The sequence below is a fragment of the Ambystoma mexicanum genome, chromosome 5q (genome assembly GCF_040938575.1).
Source record: "Ambystoma mexicanum isolate Mex_15411 chromosome 5q, UKY_AmexF1_1, whole genome shotgun sequence".
NCBI lineage: Eukaryota > Metazoa > Chordata > Amphibia > Caudata > Ambystomatidae > Ambystoma > Ambystoma mexicanum.
Window position 1 is genome coordinate 1,221,094,528 of NC_090933.1, and position 18,567 is coordinate 1,221,113,094.

The following is an 18,567-nucleotide window of genomic DNA, read 5'->3' on the forward strand; positions in this document are numbered from 1 at the left end:
CTTGCACGGTGTAGAAGATATAGGGTCGATTTTGTGGGCTCCTGTAATACTATAAAGAAGTGATTCTCGCACTTCCCTCAGGAAACTGCGGTGCTCTTTTTCAGCGCTACCATTTTAGACAGTCCTGGATCAATAAGGATGTCAGTCCATGTAGCTTCACCTTGTTTCAAACTCTATCTTTATTCATCAACAGTGGGTTTTTTAATGGGTTTTTTTGCCAACATTTCTTACTTGAAACAACTCATTTAAAAATGGTATTTTAATTTTTTGGGGGTTTGCCCCCAAACCACCTATTAATTGTACACGATTCTCAACCCCACCATCCCTTATATACCCTTACCCACAACCCACTGTATTCTTTAATGCATTTTTTCAAGAGAAACATTTCTGCAAAAACCCATCGAAAAAAACCACTGTCAATGAATGAACATCGTACCTTTTCAAACACAAACCAGGTCAGATCACCAGAAAAGGTTGCGTCTGTGTGTGTGTGTTTGTTTGTGTGCACGTGCGGGCGTGCACATGTGATGCTCAATACCTGATGTTCACCTGCCCCCCACATTAGCAAAGCGATATAGTAGCTCGTGACGGTCTGCAAGCCTAGCCCGCGCGTGGGCCATTAGCATCCTCGCCAGGTGGGGGACATCCGGGTTCCTGGTGCTGGGTGCGCCAACACTTCTATTTCCAGTGCTGCCCCAGCCACACTGACAGTGTTCACACGTGTGTACCCCCAATTACACTCTGGAAGGGCGCCAAGTCTCCCTGGTATCAGGATGGGACTGACAGGTCCTTTTGGCCCTCCTGCCTCCTAATAAGCTCATTGTGTGATTCTGCACATGTCCTCCATGCAGGGCTTTAAGTGGGGTAAGAAATCGAGGGGGGGGGCCTCACTTAGGGGGCGTGACTTGTGGGAGGGGCGTGGCCTAAAATGTACACAAACCTTACTATGGTTTGTGTACTTTGCTAGCCATCTTTTATAAACATAGAAATATGTTACATATACACAAATATATAACATTTATATATATTTGTATGCATACCTTATGGTTTGCGTAGTTTTCAGGCCATCTTCTTAAGCATTTCGGGGTTTATAAAAGATGGCTTGAAAAGTACACAATTCAAGCCATCTTTTATAAACCTCGAAATATGTCGAGGAATCCCCAGGTTCGCCGAGGGTTAAAGACACCTCGGCGACATGGTGAAACAAAGGGACAGTAACTGCCTCTGGTGACCCCTGACGGAAGTGGCAGCCAGTCACAGTGTCGCTGTGGCTGGCTGCCACTTCTGTCAGCTTGAATGACTTCATGGCAGATGCATCTCCCGTCATGGCTGCGGCGGGATAATGTGTCCCGCCAATGTTGCGGTGGTACCGGGGGCCCCGGCAGGGCCCCAGCTCAGCCCCACTTTTTGGAGACTGCCGAGGCCGGCCCCAGCAGGCCCCGGCCCACTTAAAGTACTGCCTCCATGGCCGACATCCGCCGCTCCCTACCCAGACTGCTTTCCATGCATGCATCGTTATCAACACAGCCTGTGCACACGCGTTTGCGCTGTGACATGCAACATGCAAACAAAGCATGGCATGACATCCAAAAAAAGGAGTGCAGGCATTGGCTAATAAAGAATGGGTCTTTTGACACCAGAAAGCCGATCTCACAGAGAAATTGCGCAAGGGTTGCGTTTTTGTAAAGATGTGAACATCCCACCCCCCATATCAGAGTCAATTCTCAGTATGTGCTGTTTGCTTCAAACTTGTCAGATGTATTATGTGTATGTGCTTTGAGATGTCTTTTCAGTCATATGAAAGCTTGCTGTGGACAACTGAGGTTTTGGGCCTCTGCTACAGGCCAAGATCACACCTGTACAGCAGGAACCACCATTCGGCATTTTACATTGTTTACGTGTGTTCTTGGCTAAGGCTGTCATTCGCTTCCACTCACTACATGTCTCTTCTGTTTATCTCCTGGGTCCAGACACAGATGACTCCTCGGTGTTCGTGGTCGGAACCGTGCTCTACCGAAATCTAGGCAGCCTGCTCTCCCTTCAGAGGTAAGTGCTCCTCTTCCAGACCTCACCTCCTCTACTGCTACCAGTAATGCCTTGATAACTTGCAGGGAATCTTCATGGCTTCTCTACTAGTCTGCCTCGTCACAGTCTTCATTCACAAAGATGCTCTTACCAGACACAGGCAAAGGACTGGAAAGAGGGATGAGAATCTAATGTCTTTGTCGTAGACCTGCGTGGAGGCCTGCAGCAGTGAGGATTCTTTGGGCAAGGGATATATTGGGCATTCTGGCCACTAGGCGACCAGCCGCGGCAAGATCATAGGCCTACTTGAAGGCCTGCCGCAGTGTAGTTTCTTTGGGCAATGGTTGTGTGGGGCATTCTGGCCACTAAGTGACCAGCAGTGGCAAGGTCATATGCCTGCTTGAAGGTGGTGCAGTGATGATTCTTTGGGAGAGGGATATACGGGGCATTCTGGCCACTAGGTGTCAGTGGTGGCAAGGTCATAAGCCTGTTTGAAGACCTGCCGCAGTGTGGTTTCTTTGGGCAAGGCTTGTGTGGGACATTCTGGCCACTAGGCGACCAGCCGTGGCAAGATCATAGGCCTACTTGAAGGCCTGTCGCAGTGTAGTTTCTTTGGGCAATGGTTGTGTGGGGCATTCTGGCCACTAAGTGACCAGCAGTGGCAAGGTCATATGCCTGCTTGAAGGTGGTGCAGTGATGATTCTTTGGGAGAGGGATATACGGGGCATTCTGGCCACTAGGTGTCAGTGGTGGCAAGGTCATAAGCCTGTTTGAAGACCTGCCGCAGTGTGGTTTCTTTGGGCAAGGCTTGTGAGGGACATTCTGGCCACTAGGTGACCAGCCGTGGCAAGGTCATAGGCCTATTTGAAGGCCTGCCGCAGTGTGGTTTCTTTGGGCAAGGCTTGTGTGGGACATTCTGGCCACTAGGTGACCAGCCGTGGCAAGGTCATAGGCCTATTTGAAGGCCTGCCGCAGTGTGGTTTCTTTGGGCAAGGGTTGTGTGGGGCATTCTGGCCACTAGGTGACCAGCCGTGGCAAGGTCATAGGCCTGCTTGAAGGACTGCCACAGTGTGGTTTCTTTGGGCAAGGCATATATGGGTCATTCTGGCCACTAGGAGACCAGCTGTGGCAAGGTCATAGGCCTACTTGAAGGCCTGCCACAGCGTGGCTTCTTTGGGCAAGGGTTGTGTGGGGCATTCTGGCCACTAGGTGACCAGCTGTGACAAGGTCATAGGCCTGCTTGAAGGCTTGCCGCGGTGTGGTTTCTTTGGGCAAGGGTTGTGTGGGGCATTCTGGCCACTAGGTGACCAGCTGTGGCAAGGTCATAGGCCTGCTTTAAGGCCTGCCGCAGTGGGGTTTCTTTGGGCAAGGGTTGTATGGGGCATTCTGGCCACAAGGTGACCAGCAGTGGCAAGGTCATAGGCCTGCTTGAAAGCCTGTCACAGTGATGATTCTTTGGGCAGAGGAAGTATGTGTCATTCTGGCCACTGGGTGACCAGCAGTGGCAAGGTCATCGGCCTGCTTGAAAGTGCTGCAGTGATGATTATTTGGGTAAGGGATATACGTGGCCTTCTGGTCACTAGGTGCCAGCGGTGGCAAGGTCATCCACCTGCTTGAAAGTGCTGCAGTGATGATTATTTGGGTAAGGGATATACAGGGCCTTCTGGTCACTAGGTACCTGCGGTGGCAAGGTCATAGGCTTGCTTGAAGGTGCTGCAGTGATGATTACTTGGGTAAGGGATATACGGGGCCTTCTGGTCACTAGGTGCCTGCGGTGGCAAGGTCATAGGCTTGCTTGAATGTGCTGCAGTGATGATTATTTGGGTAAGGGATATATGGGGCCTTCTGGTCACTAGGTGCCTGCGTTGGCAAGGTCATAGGCCTGCTTGAAGTCCTGGTGCATTGATAAGCCTTTGGACAATGGATATATGAGGCATTCTTGCCACTTCATACTTTGAAATGCATTTAAAGCTACTTTAGATTTGCCATTAGCACACGGGGTGCGGGGAGCAGCCAATCAGATTCCGTGGATCGTGGGCTGAAGCCTCTGATCTCAGCCCGAATTCCACGGAATCCACCGGCTGACTCCCCTGGCACGCAGCACCATCTTCCCCCGCCACCTGTTTCTTTTTTCGCAACCCATTTCGCCTGCCCCACTTACCTAATTGTTGTCAGGTAAGTGGCAGCTTCCCTCTGTTTCTGTTTGCCGACTGCTATGGAAATGGAAAATGGGCTCTGTATGGAACCCTGCCTTCCACAACCATGGCGGCCATCTTCTCAAAGTATTTCCATTAATTGAACGGGACTCCAAACGTGTCCCGTTCAATGACTCAAAATACGTCTTTTTTTAGCACCGCGGGCTACCGGTTTGGTAACGTGGGGTGATAATAGCGTTAGTAATCTGTTCCACAGGCCTCACTGGGGGTCGAGGGGTAAAAGCCTAGAGACCCCGTTAACTGCCCTTGCTTCATTTCGGGCTGTTAGCACGGGCTGTCGGGCCGTTACACCCGGGTGTAGCCTCTGGAATGGGTTACTAACACCACATTGAGTGAGTCAATTAAATAAGAGACCCACAAATGAAGTCTGTGTTGCACAAATATCTCTAGAGTAGGCACTCAACCCACTGAACAATCTCACCAGCTAACAGTAAACAGAAAACATAATTCTAGCAGACATATAGAAAAGCCCATCCTCTCGCGTGAGCACATTCTCCAGTCCAAAAGCTCTTCATCTAACAAGCAAATCAGATATGTGGTAGTGTTTCACCCTGTACCAGACTGACATGTTACTGTCTCTGCCACAGGCCCTCTGGCCACATAGTATTTAAAACACATGTATATTACCATTCAGGAGGGTCCTTCTTTTGAAATCAATTTCCAATCTTTCAGGGCTATCGAGCCTGAAGTATAAAATACGTGCATGTAACAGGGTGATCGTTGTGTCTGGAGAGTATTCCTCCGTCCTGGAGACTAAGCCGTGCTCAGGAAGACTTGGGCTTGTCTGGTGCTACACAACTCCGATTAGGACTTAGAATCCAAAATCAGCTCTACCTCCGGTTGAAGGCTTTTAAGATGCCCACCCCTCTTCCTGTCGGTACTTGGCAGTTTTGCCCACATGTTGCATAACTACTGATGACTCTCTGCCTGGAAAAACCTAGGGTGGCTGCAAGCACCTCTAATACCACCACCAGGAAAGGGACGTCCTAGCTGGCCATGGTGGTAAGATCATCTTGCGCCCGTTTTCTACCCATCTGATGGGTACAATATTCGAACCCCAGAATACATGGAATTTACATTAAAACATTCTCATTTCTTCTGGACCTACCATGAGTGCCCCTCTCTGCCCCCATAGCATACTTACTCTTTGCGTGGCCCTCCAGATGATATGGACTTCAAACTCCATGACCTGTGGCCAGCTTAGTCAGTGGTGAATGATCATGGGAGTTGAAGTCTAAACATTTGCAGCCCCACACATGAGGAACTATGGTCTATAGAGAGATGCACCGATGAATAGATAACGGATTCTAAAACAGGTGTACCGAGAAGCCGTCATTGTTCTACACTGTGGGGGCAGGGACTCATTGGTGATTCACGACATATCACTTGTCAGGCTGAGGCAAGTATTGCAGAAATAGATGAGTTTTAAGTTCCTATTAAGTTGTTACCTGGGCGGTGATATTCTTTGAGTAAGCAGGAGGTGTCCCCAGACTGTGAAAGCATGAATCAAAGATGCTGTCTGTTAGTTCTTTCTTTCTTCGACCTCTATTGTTGATAGGGTGTGGCTGTGAGTGGGCCACAAGTGGTTAGAGGTGAACAGTTGAGGCTGATTCTCAAATAGGTGCTATGAGTACTCTGCTTTACTTTGGAAGAGGGCTATTAGAATCACAAAGAAGTCACTAGGAGTGAATCTGCTTTACTTCTGTAGGGGACTTATGGATTCACAAATAAGCTACTATGAGTAATTTAGACTTACTACTGGGGTGGACTATTAGGTTCGCAAATAACTCACTATGAGTAACTCTGTTTTACTCCTGGAGAGGGCTATTATCCTTACCCAGATGTCACTATGAGTAACTCTGCTTTACTTTTGGAGAGGGCTATTAGGTTCACAAATAGGTTATTATCAGTAGCTCTGCTTTACGTCTAGAGAGGACTACTAGATCCACAAATAGGTTACTATCTGTAACTCTGCTTTATGCCTGGAGAGGATTACTGGATCCACAAAGAAGTTACTATCATTAACTCTGCTTTACGTCTGGAGAGGGTTACTGGATCCACAGAGAAGTTACTATATGTAACTCTACTTTAGGCCTGGCGAGTATTACTGGATCTACAAAGAAGTTACTGTGAATAACTCTGCTTTACTTCTGGAGAGGACTGCTGGATTCAAGAAGAAGTCGCTATGAGTAATTTGAGTGAGTAACTTGGCTTTACTTATGCAGAGGACTATTAGATTCACACAGATGATACTTTGAGTAATTTGGACTCACTACTAGAGAGTGGCATTAGATTCTAGATTACTAGGAGTAATTCTGCTTTACTCCTGGAGAACGCTAGTAGCCTCACAAAGAAGTTACAATGTTTACCTCTGCTTTAGTACTAGAGGGTGATATGTTATGTTATGTTATGTAATTTGGCATTTGTATAGCATTTTTTTACCATTGTTATGATTCCAAAGTGCTGTGGGTATTAGATTCACACAGGTGCAGCTCTGGCTTACTCCTGATTTGCTGCTAGAAAGTCAGGAGTACCTCAGGGATACTCATAATAACTTTTTTTGTGAATCAGCCTTGGAATCAGCAAGATAGTCTGTTTCCTAAAATTCAACTGCATGATAGATGCTATAGCATTGTGTAAATGGGATGCATGCTGAAAGGGGGAGGTAATGAGAGGTCCACAATAGATGACATGGGGCCAGGTGGTAACTCTACATTCTACCCCAGAGCGCTCTCCCTGTGAACGCAGCTGCTGGTGGAAGCGCGCGATCTATGGCCGGGCCCCTTGTCTGGGTGCACATGTCTGTACCGTGCAAATCTGCCCGCCGCCCTAAGCTCTGAGCTCGGGAAGTCTCCGCCACTGAGGCGGTAAGCGAAGCATCCGAATGCGCCTCCGGGATGTGTTCCGTGCTGATTAGCCCGGCCACATTTCTCATGGACGCCGCACAACTGTACCATAATAACTTGAAATGCGCGCGGGCACGGATCTGACAGTACGGGCGACTGGAACCAGAGCAAATTAGAGGGCTTCACTGGGTGCCTGGCCAAGCAAATTAGAGGGCTTCACTGGGTGCCTGGCCAATCCCCACCAGCGAGGAAGATTTCATTTTTCTGCATGCTGCATGGGTAGGACAGCATTTCACCTTTCAGTAAGGGCCTTCCACTCCTCTCATCCTCCCTTTGGCCTTTTAGGGTAAGTCAAAAGTGCAGGTGCTCATTAGCCTAGCCTACCGTACATTACTCAGCGCTAACGATGGGAGCTTTGTCTAGGCTGGACCCAGGAGCAGGCTGGACCGGCCAATAGGGCAATAGAGCAGCGCTGATTAAAATATGCTAGTGTGGGCCCGTTTTGTGGGTCCAAGTGGGCAAATTATTTGGCCAGTTTGATTAGTCACTTCACCCTGCGGCTAGTAGTTTTGACCAGTGTTACTGAATACTTATTCTTTCAAATGCACAATTTGCATCACAGTGTATCAAAAACCTCTTACTCTTCGGTACTACTCAAGCAGTCTGTCACAAAACGAAAGAATTGCCATTTGCAATGTCGGCCAACTTTTCATTGGTGCCCGAGACAACGTTATGCCCCAGTCCGATTCTGCCCAGAAGTGACATTATAGAACAGTGTGCACCAGTGCAAGTACAAATAGCACTATGGAAAACAAAATTGCCCTAATCCCCATGTGTGTTCAGTGCACTTCTGCACCACAGCCACCAGCAATGGTCTAGTAGTAAGGCACTAAAATTAATCTGATCCAAAAATGCACTGAAATAATGTATTTTTCTGCACGAGGGAATTATCCTCTATAAATGTTTGACAGCCAAATAGTAAAGCATTCTTCCTGCATGCCCATTATTGTGCCTTATAAACTTTTAGTAGGGACGTGTGGCCTTCCCTTTATAAAGCAAGGTTTGTCCCTCTTCTCAATTTAAGCTTTCAAGTTAACTTTCCTTTACACCCAGAATATCCCCCTTTTGATCATGTCTGGCTGGAAGAGTAAACTGTGATTAGGGGTACCTTACCTCCAGTTTGGTGGTGTTATAACCAAGCCACAGCACTGTGCTTCAGTGTTGATTGCACGGTGTCTGAAGCCAGCATCAGAGTGCAGTATGGTCTCAGATGCACTGCTGTGGGAGAGCGTCTGATCCATCTGCGGAGCAGCGGGAAGCGTCACGTGGCACGCCGGGGGATATGGCGAGATATTGTGAAATGAGCAGGATCCTCAGACTGAGGCTGGAGGGCTTTCCTGTCAAGACAATCAGCCTGGAAGGGTAAGACGTGGAGTCGCTGAAGCCAACTGTGGCTTGGCCAGTTCGCCGCGCGACGCTCCGCACTCAGCCTACTATCACATGGTGCCATCAGCCGCGGTCTGCGGGATTCTCATTGCAAGCCCGGCGGGGGACCCCTGTCCTGACAGTGAGGTCAGTGTCACAGAAGTCATGCAAGGTCCTTCAACAAATGCCCTAACCTCTGCCTTGAAAAAGGTCTTATTCTGCATTCATCCTCCCGCAGGCCTTCAACTGCACTCCACTTCTCGATTACTCCCACAGTCCCGGTCAGAGCTGTTGGAACACTACATTAAACAACACTATGAGTCCAGCATGGATATGATTAGGAGTACTTAGGTTCCTATTTAGAGTGAGAACGTCTAGGTTCTAATACTGTATCTGTGTGCTTAATTAGGTTGTTATTAAGCAGTAGTATGTTTGAGGTCCTTTGCAGCATAGATATGTCTCAGTTCATATGGCGCATGAACACACGACGGAAATGTTTGGGTTGCTATACCCCGTGGATATGCTTAGGGTCCTATGCAGCAGAGATAAAGGATAGGTATATACAGTTTCCTATGTGGCATGGGTATGCTTAGGTTCCTATGCAGCAGAGATATGGGATATGTATATTCAGTTTCCTATGGGCCTCATTACATGGATGGCGGTAAGGATTTACCGGTACCGGTAAAATACCGGTACCGGTAAATCCTTACCGCCTTACTACGAGGTCCCTTTGCGGGTTGGGGAATTTAACGCCTGCTTTTTGCAGGCGTTAAAAACCAACCCGCAAAGGGACCCAGGGAGCTAATTACGGTACCGCAATTTGCGGTACCGTAATTAGCGCCTTCCCCATTCCCATTATGCCCTATGGGGCAAAAATGGGAATTGGGAAGGGCAATGGTGGAAGGGGGAATTACCGCCCCGCCAACCTTGGAATGGGGCGGTAATTCCCCTTTCCGGCAAGGCGGTGCCGGTATTTTACCGGCATGAACCATGGCGCTAATAGCGCCATGGTTCTCCGCCATCCGTGTAATGAGGCCCTATGTGTCATGGGTATGCTTAGGTTCCTGTGCAGCAGAGATATGGTATATGTATATTCAGTTTCCTATGTGGCATGGGTATGCTTAGGTTCCTATGCAGCAGAGATATGGGATATGTATATTCAGTTTCCTATGTGACATGTGCGTGCTTAGGGTCCTATGCAGCAGAGATAAAGGATAGGTATATTCAGTTTCCTATGTGGCATGAGTATGCTTCTGTTCCTATGCAGCAGATATGGGATATGTATATTCAGTTTCCTATGTGGCATGGGTATGCTTAGGTTCCTATACAGCAGAGATATGGGATATGTATATACAGTTACCTATGTCGCGTGGGTATGCTTAGGTTCCTATGCAGCAGAGATATGGGATATGTATATTCAGTTTCCTATGTGACATGTGCATGCTTAGGGTCCTATGCAGCAGAGATAAAGGATAGGTATATTCAGTTTCCTATGTGGCATGAGTATGCTTCGGTTCCTATGCAGCAGATATGGGATATGTATATTCAGTTTCCTATGTGGCATGGGTATGCTTAGGTTCCTATGCAGCAGAGATATGGGATATGTATATACAGTTTCCTATGTGGCGTGGGTATGCTTAGGTTCCTATGCAGCAGAGATATGGGATATGTATATACAGTTTCCTATGTGGCGTGGGTATGCTTAGGTTCCTATGCAGCAGAGATATGGGATATGTATATACAGTTTCCTATGTGGCGTGGGTATGCTTAGGTTCCTATGCAGCAGAGATATGGGATATGTATATACAGTTTCCTATGTGGCGTGGGTATGCTTAGGTTCCTATGCAGCAGAGATATGCGATATGTACATTCCATTTCCTATGTGGCGTGGGTATGCTTAGGTTCCTATGCAGCAGATATGGGATATGTATATTCCATTTCCTATGTGGCCTGGGTATGCTTAGGTTCCTATGCAGCAGAGATATGGGATATGTATATACAGTTTCCTATGTGGCGTGGGTATGCTTAGGTTCCTATGCAGCAGAGATATGGGATAAGTATATACAGTTTCCTATGTGGCGTGGGTATGCTTAGGTTCCTATGCAGCAGAGATATGGGATATGTATATACAGTTTCCTATGTGGCGTGGGTATGCTTAGGTCCTATGCAGCAGCGATATGGGATATGTATATTCAGTTTCCTATGTGACCTGTGCATGCTTAGGGTCCTATGCAGCAGAGATAAAGGATAGGTATATTCAGTTTCCTATGTGGCATGAGTATGCTTCGGTTCCTATGCAGCAGATATGGGATATGTATATTCAGTTTCCTATGTGGCATGGGTATGCTTAGGTTCCTATGCAGCAGAGATATGGGATATGTATATACAGTTTCCTATGTGGCGTGGGTATGCTTAGGTTCCTATGCAGCAGAGATATGGGATATGTATATACAGTTTCCTATGTGGCATGGGTATGCTTAGGTTCCTATGCAGCAGAGATATGGGATATGTATATACAGTTTCCTATGTGGCGTGGGTATGCTTAGGTTCCTATGCAGCAGAGATATGGGATATGTATATTCCATTTCCTATGTGGCGTGGGTATGCTTAGGTTCCTATGCAGCCGAGATATGGGATATGTATATACAGTTTCCTATGTGGCGTGGGTATGCTTAGGTTCCTATGCAGCAGAGATATGGGATATGTATATATAGTTTCCTATGTGGCGTGGGTATGCTTAGGTTCCTATGCAGCAGAGATATGGGATATGTATATTCAGTGTCCTATGTGGCAAGGGCATGCTTAGGTTCCCATAAGCATGGGCTTAGAACAGGTATGTCAGGTCCCTTTGCGACATAGCCATGTTTACATTCTCATAGGTCATGAGTATGTTTAGGTTTATATAGAGGAAGAGTATTTTCATGTTTCGATATGGCATCAATAGGTTTAGGTTTCTATACAGCATTCTTAAAAGATGGGTATAGTCGAGTTTCTGTGTGGCATGGGTATGTTTGGAGTCCTATTAGGCATTGGTATATTTAGCTTCCTGTGAATTATGGGTATAAGATGGATATATAAGGTTCCAATATGACATGGGTAAGTGAGTTGCTAAACAGAAAAAAACATAGGATGGGTATTCAGAGCTTACTAAACTGCATGTGCATATTATGGCTATGCCCTGCTTTCTATGCTGCATGGGCACATGATGGGTATGCACAGCATCCTATGCAGCATGGGCATATGTTGGGTATGCACATCTTCCTTTGCTGCATGGACATATGGTGGGTATGCTCAGCTTCCTATGCAAAATAGGCATTGGCTGGGTATGCACAGTTTCATATGCTGCATGAGCATATAGTGGGTATGCACAACTTCCTATGCTGCATGAGCATAAAATGGGTATGCACAGCTTCATATGCTGCATGTGCAGATGGTGGGTATGCACAACGTCCTATGCTGCATGAACATAAGATGGGTATGCCCAGCTTCCTATACAGCATGGTTATATGATGGGTATGTACTGGTTCCTATGCCGCATTGGTATATGATGGGCATGAACTGCTTTGTATGCTGCATGGGCATATGATGTATATTCACAGCTTTCTATGCTCCATGGACATACAATGGGCATGCACAGCTTCCTATGCTGCACAGGCATATGATGGGTATGCACAGCTTCCTATGCATCATGGGCATATGATGGGTATGCACATATTCCTATGCTGCATGGACATAAGATGGGTACCCACAGTTTCCAATGCTGCATGGGCATATGGTGGGTATGCACATCTTCCTATGCTGCATAGACATAGGATGGGTATGCACAGATTTCTATACTGCATGGGTATAAGATGGGTATGCAATGGTTCCTATGCAGCATGGGTATATGGTGGGCATGTATTGCTTACTGTGCTGCATGTGCATATGATGGGTATGCACAGCTTCCTATGTTGCGTGGGCAAAGGATGGGTATGCACACCTTCCTATGCTGCATGGGTATATGATGGCTATTCCCTGCTCCCGCTGCTGCATGTGCATATGATGTGTATGAAGAGCTTCCTATTCTGCATGGACATATGATGTGTATGGACAGCTTCCAATGTGGCATGGGCATAGGATGGGCATGTAAAGCTTTCTATACTGTATGAACATATGATGGGTATGCACTGGTTCCTATGCAGCATTAGCATATGATGAGTATGCACTGCTTCCTATGCTGCATGGGCATATTGTGTATATGCACATCTTCCTATGCTGCATGGGCATACACTGGTTATGCACAGCTTCCTAGGTTGCACGTGCATATGGTGGGTATGCACAGCTTCCTATGCTGCTCGGCATAGGATGTGTATGCACAGCGTCCTATGCAGGATGGGCATATGATTGGTATGCACAAATCTCTATGCTGCATGGACATATGATGGGTACCCACAACTTCCTATGGTGCATGGGCATATGATGGGTATGCACAGCTTCCTATACTGCATGGGCATATGGTGGGTATGCACAGCTTCATATGCTGCATGGGCATATGTTTGGAATGCACAGCTTCCTATGCTGCATGGGCATAGGATGGGTATGCACAGCTTCCTATGCAGAATAGGCATATAATAAGTATGCACTAGTTCCTATGAAGCATAGGCACACGATGGGCATGCACTGGTTCCGATGCAGCATGAGCAAGTGATGGGTATGCACAGCTTCCTATGCTACATGGTCATATGATGGGTATATTTAGATTCCTGTATGACCTGGTTGTTCTTGTACAGCATGGGAATGTTTACGTTCTTATGGAGATCTGGGAGGTTTAGGTTGTTATATAGCATGGGCATGCTGAGGTCATCAAGGCAATAACGAGAGTAATAATCAGCATAGGCTGTGCAGGTTTCTATACGGCACAGGTATGGTAAGGTTCCTATACAGCATGGGCATAGATTGGGTTTGATCAGGTTCCTATATGGCACATGTTTGCAAAGCTTTCTATACGGCACGGTATGCTAAGGTTCCTATTCAGCACAGTTATGCTAATGTTCATATATGGCACGGATATGCGAAAGTTCCTATGCAGCACATGTATGCTAAGGTTCCTATACGGCACGGGTTCCTATGCAGCACAGGTATGCTTATCTTCCTATACAGCAGAGGTATGCTAAGGTTCCTATATGGCTCGGGTATTGCTAAGGTTCCTATGCAGCACAGGTATGCTAATCGTCCTATGCAGCACAGGTATGCTAAGGTTCCTATACGGCTCGGGTATTGCTAAGGTTCCTATGCAGCACAGGTATGATAATCTTCCTATCCTGCACAGGTGTGCTAAGGTTCCTATACAGCTCGGGTATTGCTAAGGTTCCTATGCAGCACAGGTATGCTAATCTTCCTATACTGCACAGGTATGCTAAGGTTCCTATACGGCTCAGGTATTGCTAAGGTTCCTATGCAGCACAGGTATGCTAATCTTCCTATACTGCACAGGAATGCTAAGGTTCCTATACGGCTCGGGTATTGCTAAGGTTCCCATGCAGCACAGGTATGCTAAGGTTCCTATATGGCACGGGTATTGCTAAGGTTCCTATGCAGCACAGGTATGCTAATCTTCCTATACTGCACAGGTATGCTAAGGTTCCTATGCAGCACATGTATGCTAAGGTTCCATTACGGCACGGGTATTGCTAAGGTTCCTATGCAGCACAGGTATGCTAATCTTCCTATACTGCACAGGTATGCTAAGGTTCCTATATGGCTCGGGTATTGCTAAGGTTCCCATGCAGCACAGGTATGCTAATCTTCCTTTACTGCACAGGTATGCTAATGTTCCTATACGGCTCGGGTATTGCTAAGGTTCCTATGCAGACCAGGTATGCTAAGGTTCCTATACGGCACGGGTATTGCTAAGGTTCCTATGCAGCACAGGTATGCTAATCCTCCTATACTGCACAGGTATGCTAAGGTTCCTATACGGCTCAGGTATTGCTAAGGTTCCTATGCAGCACAGGTATGCTAATCTTCCTATGCAGCACAGGTATGCTAAGGTTCCTATGCAGCACAGGTATGCTAAGGTTCCTATACGGCTCGGGTATTGCTAAGGTTCCTATGCAGCACAGGTATGCTAAGGTTCCTATACGGCACGGGTATTGCTAAGGTTCCTATGCAGCACAGGTATGCTAACCTTCCTATACTGCACAGGTATGCTAAGGTTCCTATACGGCTCGGGTATTGCTAAGGTTCCTATGCAGCACAGGTATGCTAATCTTCCTATACTGAACAGGTATGCTAAGGTTCCTATACGGCTCGGGTATTGCTAAGGTTCCTATGCAGCACAGGTATGCTAATCTTCCCTTACTGCACAGGTATGCTAAGGTTCCTATACAGCTCGGGTATTGCTAAGGTTCCTATGCAGCACAGGTATGCTAATCTTCTTATACTGCACAGGTATGCTAAGGTTCCTATACGGCTCGGGTATTGCTAAGGTTCCTATGCAGCACAGGTATGCTAACGTTCCTATACGGCACAGGTATTGCTAAGGTTCCTATGCAGCACAGGTATGCTAATCTTCCTATATTGCACAGGTATGCTAAGGTTCCTATACGGCTCAGGTATTGGTAAGGTTCCTATGCAGCACAGGTATGCTAATCTTCCTATACTGCACAGGTATGCTAAGGTCCCTTTACGGCTCAGGTATTGCTAAGGTTCCTGTGCAGCACAGGTATGCTAATGTTCCTATACGGCTCGGGTGTTGCTAAAGTTCCTATGCAGCACAGGTATTCTAATCTTCCTATACTGCACAGGTATGCTAAAGTTCCTATACGGCTCGGGTATTGCTAAGGTTCCTATGCAGCACAGGTATGCTAATCTTCCTATACTGCACAGGTATGCTAAGGTTCCTATACGGCTCTGGTATTGCTAAGGTTCCTGTGCAGCACAGGTATGCTAAGGTTCCTATACAGCTCGGGTATTGCTAAAGTTCCTATGCAGCACAGGTATGCTAATCTTCCTATACTGCACAGGTATGCTAAGGTTCCTATACGGCTCGGGTATTGCTAAGGTTCCTATGCAACACATGTATGCTAATCTTCCTATCCTGCACAGGTATGCTAAGGTTCCTATACAGCTTGGGTATTGCTAAAGTTCCTTTGCAGCACAGGTATGCTAATCTTCCTATACTGCACAGGTATGCTAAGGTTCCTATACGGCTCGGGTATTGCTAAGGTTCCTATGCAGCACAGGTATGCTAATCTTCCCTTACTGCACAGGTATGCTAAGGTTCCTATACAGCTCGGGTATTGCTAAGGTTCCTATGCAGCACAGGTATGCTAATCTTCTTATACTGCACAGGTATGCTAAGGTTCCTATACGGCTCGGGTATTGCTAAGGTTCCTATGCAGCACAGGTATGCTAACGTTCCTATACGGCACGGGTATTGCTAAGGTTCCTATGCAGCACAGGTATGCTAATCTTCCTATATTGCACAGGTATGCTAAGGTTCCTATACGGCTCAGGTATTGGTATGGTTCCTATGCAGCACAGGTATGCTAATCTTCCTATACTGCACAGGTATGCTAAGGTCCCTTTACGGCTCAGGTATTGCTAAGGTTCCTGTGCAGCACAGGTATGCTAATGTTCCTATACGGCTCGGGTGTTGCTAAAGTTCCTATGCAGCACAGGTATTCTAATCTTCCTATACTGCACAGGTATGCTAAAGTTCCTATACGGCTCGGGTATTGCTAAGGTTCCTATGCAGCACAGGTATGCTAATCTTCCTATACTGCACAGGTATGCTAAGGTTCCTATACGGCTCGGGTATTGCTAAGGTTCCTGTGCAGCACAGGTATGCTAAGGTTCCTATACAGCTCGGGTATTGCTAAAGTTCCTATGCAGCACAGGTATGCTAATCTTCCTATACTGCACAGGTATGCTAAGGTTCCTATACGGCTCGGGTATTGCTAAGGTTCCTATGCAACACATGTATGCTAATCTTCCTATCCTGCACAGGTATGCTAAGGTTCCTATACAGCTTGGGTATTGCTAAAGTTCCTTTGCAGCACAGGTATGCTAATCTTCCTATACTGCACAGGTATGCTAAGGTTCCTATACGGCTCGGGTATTGCTAAGGTTCCTATGCAGCACATGTATGCTAATCTTCCTATACTGCACAGGTATGCTAAGGTTCCTATACAGCTCGGGTATTGCTAAGGTTCCTATGCAGCACAGGTATGCTAATCTTCCTATACTGCACAGGTATGCTAAGGTTCCTATACGGCTCGGGTATTGCTAAGGTTCCTATGCAGCACAGGTATGCTAATCTTCCTATACTCCACAAGTATGCTAAGGTTCCTATACGGCTCGGGTATTGCTAAGGTTCCTATGCAGCACAGGTATGCTAAGGTTCCTATACGGCACGGGTATTGCTAAGGTTCCTATGCAGCACAGGTATGCTAATCTTCCTATACTGCACAGGTATGCTAAGGTTCCTATACGGCTCGGGTATTGGTAAGGTTCCTATGCAGCACAGGTATGCTAATCTTCCTATACTGCACAGGTATGCTAAGGTTCCTATACGGCTTGGGTATTGCTAAGGTTCATGTGCAGCACAGGTATGCTAAGGTTCCTATACGGCTCGGGTATTGCTAAAGTTCCTATGCAGCACAGGTATGCTAATCTTCCTATACTGCACAGGTATGCTAAGGTTCCTATACGGCTCGGGTATTGATAAGGTTCCTATGCAGCACAGGTATGCTAATCTTCCTATACTGCACAGGTATGCTAAGGTTCCTATACGGCTCGGGTATTGCTAAGGTTCCTATGCAGCACATGTATGCTAATCTTCCTATACTGCACAGGTATGCTAAGGTTCATATACAGCTCGGGTATTGCTAAGGTTCCTATGCAGCACAGGTATGCTAATCTTCCTTTACTGCACACGTATGCTAAGGTTCCTATAAGGCTCGGGTATTGCTAAGGTTCCTATGCAGCACAGGTATGCTAATCTTCCTATACTGCACAGGTATGCTAAGGTTCCTATACGGCTTGGGTATTGCTAAGGTTCCTGTGCAGCACAGGTATGCTAAGGTTCCTATACGGCTCGGGTATTGCTAAAGTTCCTATGCAGCACAGGTATGCTAATCTTCCTATACTGCACAGGTATGCTAAGGTTCCTATACGGCTCGGGTATTGCTAAGGTTCCTATGCAGCACAGGTATGCTAATCTTCCTATACTGCACAGGTATGCTAAGGTTCCTATACGGCTCGGGTATTGCTAAGGTTCCTATGCAGCACATGTATGCTAATCTTCCTATACTGCACAGGAATGCTAAGGTTCCTATACGGCTCGGGTATTGCTAAAGTTCCTATGCAGCACAGTTATGCTAATCTTCCTATACTGCACAGGTATGCTAAGGTTCGTATACGGCTCGGGTATTGCTAAGGTTCCTATGCAGCACAGGTATGCTAATCTTCCTATCCTGCACAGGTATGCTAAGGTTCCTATGCAGCACAGGTATGCTAATCTTCTTATACTGCACAGGTATGCTAAGGTTCCTATACGGCTCGGGTATTGCTAAGGTTCCTATGCAGCACAGGTATGCTAACGTTCCTATACGGCACAGGTATTGCTAAGGTTCCTATGCAGCACAGGTATGCTAATCTTCCTATATTGCACAGGTATGCTAAGGTTCCTATACGGCTCAGGTATTGGTAAGGTTCCTATGCAGCACAGGTATGCTAATCTTCCTATACTGCACAGGTATGCTAAGGTCCCTTTACGGCTCAGGTATTGCTAAGGTTCCTGTGCAGCACAGGTATGCTAATGTTCCTATACGGCTCGGGTGTTGCTAAAGTTCCTATGCAGCACAGGTATTCTAATCTTCCTATACTGCACAGGTATGCTAAAGTTCCTATACGGCTCGGGTATTGCTAAGGTTCCTATGCAGCACAGGTATGCTAATCTTCCTATACTGCACAGGTATGCTAAGGTTCCTATACGGCTCTGGTATTGCTAAGGTTCCTGTGCAGCACAGGTATGCTAAGGTTCCTATACAGCTCGGGTATTGCTAAAGTTC

At 46.8% G+C, this 18,567-nt stretch overlaps 1 protein-coding gene across 13 annotated transcripts in view; it reads left to right on the top strand.

The window, feature by feature from the left end:
- The window catches only part of ADGRB1 (adhesion G protein-coupled receptor B1), a 698,686-nt gene that overhangs the window by 381,816 nt on the left and 298,303 nt on the right, over window positions 1–18,567 (top strand). For all 13 annotated transcript variants that reach the window (XM_069621727.1, XM_069621731.1, XM_069621729.1 and 10 more), the window contains one exon: window positions 1,971–2,046. In XM_069621727.1, coding sequence (XP_069477828.1) covers window positions 1,971–2,046 — 76 coding nt within the window. The remainder of the gene's footprint in view (window positions 1–1,970; window positions 2,047–18,567) is intronic.